The 8574-nt window shown below is 41.9% G+C and overlaps 1 protein-coding gene across 1 annotated transcript in view; it reads right to left on the bottom strand.

Moving 5' to 3' along the window:
• Positions 1 to 814: 814 nt before the first annotated feature.
• GREB1 (growth regulating estrogen receptor binding 1) overlaps positions 815 to 8574 on the bottom strand; it is a 119805-nt gene continuing 112045 nt past the window's right edge. Inside the window, exons 29-32 of the mRNA XM_075269143.1 lie at positions 7454 to 7589; positions 4954 to 5154; positions 3069 to 3207; positions 815 to 1171 (exon numbers count right to left, since the gene is read on the bottom strand). Of these exons, the coding sequence (XP_075125244.1) occupies positions 1008 to 1171; positions 3069 to 3207; positions 4954 to 5154; positions 7454 to 7589 (640 nt within the window). The 3' untranslated portion in view covers positions 815 to 1007. The remainder of the gene's footprint in view (positions 1172 to 3068; positions 3208 to 4953; positions 5155 to 7453; positions 7590 to 8574) is intronic.

Here is an 8574-nt window from a genome sequence, read left to right as displayed (position 1 = left end):
CCGACAGCAGCAGCACAAGATGGGGGGAGGGGGGGGCTAGAAAAGGGAGATTTCCTCCACAAAAAAGAAAGGAATGTGTGGGAGAGGAGGAGACCTCTCCCTCCACCTGTCCTGGTAACAGGACAGAAAAAAACACAGGGAGGGGGAGGTCTCCTGGACCTTTTATGGGAGGGTAACTAGTTAGTTTATTAAAAGTTCCACCTGTCCTAACAGTACACAGGGGCAGGAATACCCCATCTTGTGCTGCTGTTTGGGCGTAGGGGGAAAGGTGTTTTCCTGGATTTCAATATTGTTGATCTACATTAGATCTGACCCCCAGTGCCCTCACAGATTAGCTATTGTAAGGGCCCATTCACACGGAGGAAAATGGTGAGGAATTTGATGTGAAATTTCAGCACTGAAAAAAAGCCTCCCATTGACTTCAATGGCTTCCTTTTTCTGCTAGTTGAAAAGGGAACCCATTGAAGTCAATGGGGTTTTTTTTTCACTGCTGAAATTCCTCACCGTTTTTCTCCCCATGGATATTTAGGTTAGTATGTTCTATAGTGTGCCTACAAATTTGGAGCTCTCAAAGGACCCACTGTGACCTCAAGTCTTACATACACCTAGAGCCAGTTACCAAAAAATGGTACCACCACTATCTATACTATAGGTTAGTCCCATGCTGAAAGTGAATTCTGTTCTCTATGGACCCGCCTCCTCCTCTTTCCCTAATTTCACACCACAAAATCTCTAAAAATGACTAAAAATATCAATAATTGCTTTATAATAAAAACAAGGGAAAAAAACAATAATAAAGTTACATCAGTCCCTATTCAGTGCCTAAAGTATATACAAATACATATTACATATAAATAAAACTAGGAATGTAGCTGATGTGTTTCTCCATGTTACACGTCACATATCGCTATCAGTCAGCTCCGACATTGTAACCAAGTCCTATCCAGTGCAAAACATAAAGCAGTCCTGGGCTGGGCAGCCCCTGGGGGTACTTTGCCCATAGTTTTTTAAACATGGCGTCCAGTCAATATGAACAAGGGTTTGTCTTCCTTGGCGTTGGCTGTTTGGAACTCATCCCGTAGGCGAAACTGCCACTCGTCCTCCAGCTCCAGTCTGACTACTGTCTGGCGCAGAGCATTGCGGTCCTGGCACACGATACACAGGGTGGCATCTAAAGGAGAAAAGAAAAGAAAATCAAGTGAGCATGGCGGCTCAGCGGTTAGCAATGTAGCCTTGCACCGCTGGAGTTCTGGGTTCATATCCCGCCAGGAACAACATCTGCAAGGAGTTTGTATGTTCTCCCCGTGTTTGCATGGATTTGCTCCCATTCTACAAAGACATACTGATAGGGAAAAAAATGTACATTGTGATCCCTATATGGGGCTCCCAATCTATATTTAAAAAAAAATAAATAAAAAATTGCCATGATGTATGACTGCAACGCAGAATAGGAGATATATTAACTCCGGGACATATTGAGTGGGGTAAGAAGGTGGGAGGTACTTGATGCGGTGCTCTGCTAACAATACAAATCGTATAGAAAACAATGATCTTAATACGAGATAGGTAGTCCATTATCAGACCAATATTGAGAGACAGGTGTCATTGTTTGTATATTGAAAAGTTCTACAATTTTCCAATATACATCTATGTAATTATCACATGACCATGGACCGTACAACACATAACCATGGACTGTACATAACATGACCATGGACTGTACATAACATGACCATGGACCGTACATGACATGACCATGGACTATACATCATATGACCATGGACAGTACATCACGTGACCATGGACCGTACATCACGTGACCATGGACTGTATATCACATGACCATGGACTGTACATCACATGACCATGGACCGTACATAACATGACCATGGACCGTAGATCACATGACCATGGACTGTATATCATATGACCATGGACTGTACATCACATGACCATGGACTGTACATCACATGACCATGGACTGTACATCACATGACCATGGACTGTATATCACATGATCATGAACTATACATCACATGACCATGGACTGTATACCACATGACCATGGACTGTACATCACATGACCATAGACTGTACATCACATGACCATAGACTGTACATCACATGACCATAGACTGTACATCACATGACCATAGACTGTACATCACATGACCATAGACTGTACATCACATGGCCATGGTCAGAGTTTTATCCACTAGAAGTAACAGAATGAAAGACAAGCAGAGATCTAGAAAACTGTGAGGAATTGATACAAAAAGTATATTGGAAAATTGTACACCTTTTTATCATACAAACCATAACATTTGTCTTTCAACATTGGTCTGAAAGTGGACAACCCCTTTAAGTAGGTTTTATTTCAACATAGCAAAGACCTGGTAGCTATTGCAGCCGCTCAGGTCTTGAGAAGACGGCCTATTTAAATACCTGACATCCAACATACTATTAAGGTCGGGAATGGGTTAAGAAAGTTGCACAAATGCAGTTTTTATCTAATTCCACCAAAATACTGATTTTTCTTCCAGATTCCCAGTACATCCTAGAGAATACTAAATGGTACCACTATACAGCACAATTTGTCCCACAAAAATTAGGCCCTAATATGGCCTAACAATAAAAGTTCTGACTTTTGGAAGGCAGTGATTTAAAAAAACAAAAATGGAAAAATGCCTGCGGCAGGAAGGGGTTAAAGGCTAAAATAAGAAGACCCTAATGGCCCCATTGATCCACTGAGCGTGTGTCTAGTGCTCTTTCTAAGTCGTGACCTATATATCTTAGTGTCAATGTCGAAAAGGAGTAATACTGTAATGAGCCTTTCTGAAGAGACCTTCGATGTGTTTGTTTTCATTCACATTACTTGGGGAAAGCTAATTACAATCTGCCAGCGGTTTAACCTCGGGGGTGCAGCGGCGGAAGGCTCCTTTAATGAAGAAACACATAATAATTATGATGGATGCTTGTGATATTTTATGTCTAATCGTCATCCAGAGACATCAACCCATTGAAGGATTACGGCAGCGAGGATTGTGCAGTCTCCACGCTTGACTTACCTTTAAGGAACTGAAAATTCTTCAAGAAGCTGGCAGAAACAAAAGAGTCGCAGAGGTGCAGAAGGAGCCCACTGCACAGTATGTCGGGGCAGCTAACGTTAACCGAGTGTGGCCGCGAGCTGACATAGCAAACCGAAATCTGAAAACAGAAAAAGAAAAGCAGATATTCACTTATTGTTACAGAATTGTACTGTGCAAAAGTTACAGGCATTAACGGGAAAATTAGGTGAAAGAAGAAAAGAGAAATCTAAATCCCGTCAATATTTGGTGCGACCTTTAGCCTTTGCTTTCCATCAATTCTTCTCAGTACTTGCAGACAGTTTTTGAAGGGACACGGCAGGGAGGTTGTTCCCGCCATCTTGGAGAACTAAGCCCAGATCTTCTGTGGATATCGCTTGCTCCAATCCGTCTGTCTCTTCATGTCATCCCGGACAGACTGGATGATGAGATCAGGGCTCTGTGTGGACCATGTCATCCAGGATTCCCCTTCCAAAGGACACTCAAACCATATATTGATGGGATTTAGCTTTCTCTTTTTTTTCATTTACTTAATTTTGCAAAAATTTTGACAAAAAATAAATTAACACTTCTTATTCTAAAACTTCTATTTTTGGTGTCAATAATGTCCTTACAAGTAAATTGCAGCTTCCAGGCAATGTATTATGACATACAGTATGGCATATTATAGATCAGGTTTTTCATTATATAATTATTTGTTACTATTTACTGATGTTTCCTGCAGTTCATTTCTTAGCTTTGCTGTATAGAGCAGGACAGAGCAGCAGAGTCACTTCATTACTACAGGGTTAGTAGGTAAATGACAACTCACTTACTACTGGAGGCCTAGATAATGCAGGACACTAGAACCGGACATAAGATAAGGCTCTCTGCCGCAGAGATCAGGACAGGAGATATGCATAGAGGCTAAGTTATTCCCATCTGGATATGTAAGGCTATATCCAAACATGAGAATCTGCTCTTTCATACAACACAAGAAGAAAGTTTCTATGTTTCCCAAGATATAACTGTTCATGGTGAGCCACCTCTTATTTTCCCTGCATTACACACAATGAGAAACTGGGGACAGCTCTCAATAGAGAAGTAAGGGAAGGAATAATGAAATGTAGGATTTAACAGAAAATACTAATTGTGTTATTAAAGTATATTACAAAATGTATTAATGACACAAATATTGCCAGAAAATCTAAAATTGTTACAAGAAGCCAACCACTATATATTTCGGTATCCTGGGCCTTTGCAGGAATTAATTTACCAGGTTGGATATTTAACGTTATCTGGATAGAAACTTGAGTAGAATAGTAGGGGAGGGGGGGGTGTAAACGGAATTAGAAATCAGGGTCTGCTTTTTTTTCGCAACCAGCGCCATTCTTGTCTATGGGCTGTATCTAGTATTGTAGCACAACCCTGCTTATGTTAATAGGGCTTAGGGTAAGTTCACACAGAGTTTTTTGATGCAGAATCCACCTCAAAATCCCTTCCCATTGAGGAGCCGCTCGGTCTGTTTTTCCGCTACATAGTAGTGTAAAAAAAAAGTGACATGACCATTCTTGCTGTGGACTCCGCAGCTGAATCCGCTGCGGTGCGACACTCCTGTTCCGACTAGGTCCATTCATTTGGGCCTAATCCGGAGCGGAATGCCGCGACTGGATGCTGGTGGCACTGCACCGGCATCCAGTCGCGGCTAGCCATTTTTTGGACTGGATATTGAGATGACCTCTGTGTCAAACTCCAGTCCAAAAATCCCCATGTGAACTTACCCTTAGATGCAATACCAACCACAGCCCATAGACAGGAGTGGTGCTTTTTAGGGAAACTAAAAATATACCTTTCATTGTGATTTCAAACAACTGTGTAGTCTATGTACCTGGGGTCCAAGGTTTAGGTAACAATCTACTATCAGCACTGGGTGTTTGCGGTTATTCACTGATAGAGGAAAAATTCGTTGACTGTGGAACTGGAGGAATTTCTCCAGCAGTAGCTGAGCGGGGGCTGCCAGGATAGTGTGCTTACTATCAGGGGCGCAAATGTAGTGGGCCGAGGAAACTGACAGCGATGAATCAAGGACCTGGAGGAGAAACCAGAAATCAAATTACTGCATATAGTGCACAAGTCAAAGTAACTGTAGTCTGTAGTTATCATATACTGAGCAGCCACTAAATATCATAATCCTACCGCTACAAAACACAAATCATAATCCCTTAAGTACCTATAGATTTGTATTAGATGCCATTCAGCCAGAAAAGTGGTGTGTAACCTGCATAGCTTGAGTCCTCTGCTTCTGTAGTGTAATGCCAATGTTCTGCACTTCCTGGCATATTACTTGTCCCAGCAGACCTAGTATCCTGGCTACTTCTGTGAGAGTGCTTCTGATTCTTTCAAAATTAGTGTGCTCGCCTGCTAAGCTTCCTTCTGCCTATCCTTATCGGCCTGCATGTATATAAGTCTGCTCCTCCAGCTACACCCTGGCCTATTCTATGACATCTCAGAGTCTATGACATCTCAGAATATCTGCCTGCCATGTTTTGGATTCTGTTTTTACTATGTCCTAGTTTCCACCTGTCACATTTGGACATTTGTACTTCCATTCTAGCTGACTGGCCATTAGGCTTCTGCCATGTTTGCATTTGTTACTGTGTGAACACGATATGTGTTGTCCTTCTACCATGTTTGCATATCTGCTGCCATGTAGACATATGTTTTTCTGTATACCATGTATGAACTATGACCAGGTCTTTGACTGCCATATGTGCATGTATGTTCTTCTGCTATGTTTATATTTCTGCTACCTGGAGCCTTTGGGCTTCTGCCAAGTTTGTACCTCTGTTAACCAGTCCTGATATCCTGCACTGGATTCCTGTCTGGATTGGGACCACCTTAGGAGGTAGTGACCTCGCAGACTCCCTGCAGCAAAGTCTAGATCCCCATCTGGGGGTTTAAAGGATCAAGACCAAGGTTATGTTTAAACAACTCCCTTAGAGGTGGCCCTAAGCATTTGGTAGCACATTGGGTCCATAATTTGCTGCCTGTTACACCTAGCTTCTGTGTAAATATTTGCGACTGATGGAAAAACTGTGCTATGTACACAAAGTCAATGAGATGTCTTGCCCTTCCTGCTTCCCCACCCCATTTTAAGGGCTGAAGCTGCAACATATTACTCTCCTCCATCCTCCCTTCTTACAGCATGAAGCTGGCTATACACATAAAGCACCACAATTTTGGCAGGACTGGCCAACAATCTATTATGGACCTTACAACTGTTCCCCAAAGGCAGATGTCAAGGAAGAAAAGGATTGGGTAGCTCAATTTCAACATGCCTGATCCTGATGTACTCAGGGAAGATAAGCTGATGTCAGGCTCCATTCCCATGGAGTAACGCGCTGCGCATTCAGACACGTATACACGAGTCAGAGTGTGACCGCTGAAAACAGAACCCATTCACTTCAATGTGTGCTGGCTCACGCGCGCTACACATTGAGATCAATGGGAGGCTTTTTAACCCATTGATTTTAATGTGTAGCGCGCGTGAGCCTGCACACATTGAAGTGAACGGGATCTGTTTTGCATAGCAGATCAGCCCCCACAATAAGAACAAGAACGTCTGTATCACACATCCACTCTTCTTGGAAAGGGTTTCTACAAGAACTTGGACTGTGTATGGGAATTTTTGCACATTCATCCATTTAAGCATTTGTAAGAATCCATGTCCACTATTTGATGAAGCTAAAGAAGTTCTTGTACCATATATGGACAGGGTTTATTACATGCACTTGAGAAAGACCCAGAAGGACTCGAAACACGTTGTGCAAATAAAGTTCCTCTTTGTATCCACTTGAGCGAGCGCTGTTTTCCTTCTGCCCGTCTTGTTGAGGGGGCTGGTCCACTATGTAGTTGTCCTGACGTCTTCTGGACATGTCATCCAGCTGTTGCTCCGCCAATTCTGTGCCATATTCTAAAGTTTGTTGTGTTCCACACAACCTTATCCGGTGAGCGACCACTTTTTTGCTCACCTTTGCTCTGTAACTATGCTCTAAATACTACACTAGGGTGGGCTCGGTGTTCTTCTTTCTTTTCCTATGGGATCTGTTTTGAGCGCTCACACTCTGACACGTGTATACGTGTATGAATGCGCGGCGCGTTATTCCATGGGAACGGAGTCTCAAAGAAGTCTAACGTTGGTTTATTCACGTCTTCTCAGAACATGAATAAAGTGAACAGAGCTGAGCTGTAGTACTAAAGACTATCCGAACCACAATGGGGATGTTTCTAGTAAAAAGCAGATTCTTTAGTCTCATACAGTGCCTCTGCGCTTTTGTATCATGGTAGGTGATTCTATCTGTGAGATCTGAAGTTGTAATTGTCCTTACTTTTGGTTTAATATGTAGAGAACGCTGCCCTCCGACGGCAATCTGCTTCTTCATGACACTGAAGCGATTAAAGCGACATATGAGGAGCCCCGAGCTGTTCACTCGCAGATTAAAGTCAATATCATCACACGTGAACCTGGCAGGGGAAACACAGGAGCATGGTCATCAGTCATGAGGAAGCCATAGATGTACTGTCACCACCTACCTGACAATGATTTAACACTGTGCAAGTTGTAATATTGTCTAGTGCCAAAGACGGATTGTAAGAAAGGTTATCAACCACCAGGAATACTGATATGTATGGAAATATGGCCAGAAATCTGTATTACAATAAGACTTCATTGGATGCCTGGGCATAGAATAGAATTTAAAGAACACCCTACCTAAAATATACAAATTACTGGCACATTTGGGTCTGTGGTTGATTCTCCATCAAATTCAGCAAAATTATATTTAGCTAGTTTTTGTTATTTGCAACTATGAGACAACCAATATGGCGGTCAATACAATTCCACCAAGGCGTAAACGTTATTACAACAATATAAAAAGGCAAGACAGCACCAACCAAAGGGAGGTCTTTACCCCTGCAGCAACTCAGTCTCTCAACCTGGGTGTATACTCAGCAAAAAAAAAAAAAAAAAAAAAAAAAAAGTGTCTTCAATTTCTAAATGTTATAATGATTTCAATGAGTAGTGTAATACTTCAATTCTCCTGCGGAGGCGCTGTAGAAAAAATGAATGTGTGCTGCTAAATTTAGCTGATCACTGTGATTCCCTGTAAGCAGGAGATCCTGTGATCAGCTTATAGTTTGGGAGAAAGGGGATCATTCTAACAAAATATTCTGTAATCTGATAACAACACACAATTGATATACAGTACTGTGCAAAAGTTTAAGACAGGCGAGGAAAAATGCTTTAAAGTAAGAATGCTTTCAGAAATAGAAGGGTTAATAGTTTATTTTTTATTGTCAATTAACAAAATGAAGTGAATGAAGAAAAGAGAAATCTAAATCCCATCAATATTTGGTGTGACCTTTGCCCTTTGCCTTTCATCAGTTCTTCTCGGCACTTGTAGACAGTTTTTGAAGGAACTCGGCAGGGAGGTTGTTCCCGCCATCTTGG

The sequence above is a fragment of the Leptodactylus fuscus genome, chromosome 3 (assembly GCF_031893055.1).
Source record: "Leptodactylus fuscus isolate aLepFus1 chromosome 3, aLepFus1.hap2, whole genome shotgun sequence".
In the NCBI taxonomy this organism is placed as follows: domain Eukaryota; kingdom Metazoa; phylum Chordata; class Amphibia; order Anura; family Leptodactylidae; genus Leptodactylus; species Leptodactylus fuscus.
Note: the sequence above shows the minus strand (reverse complement) of the source record. Positions and strands in the feature narration are given on the sequence as shown.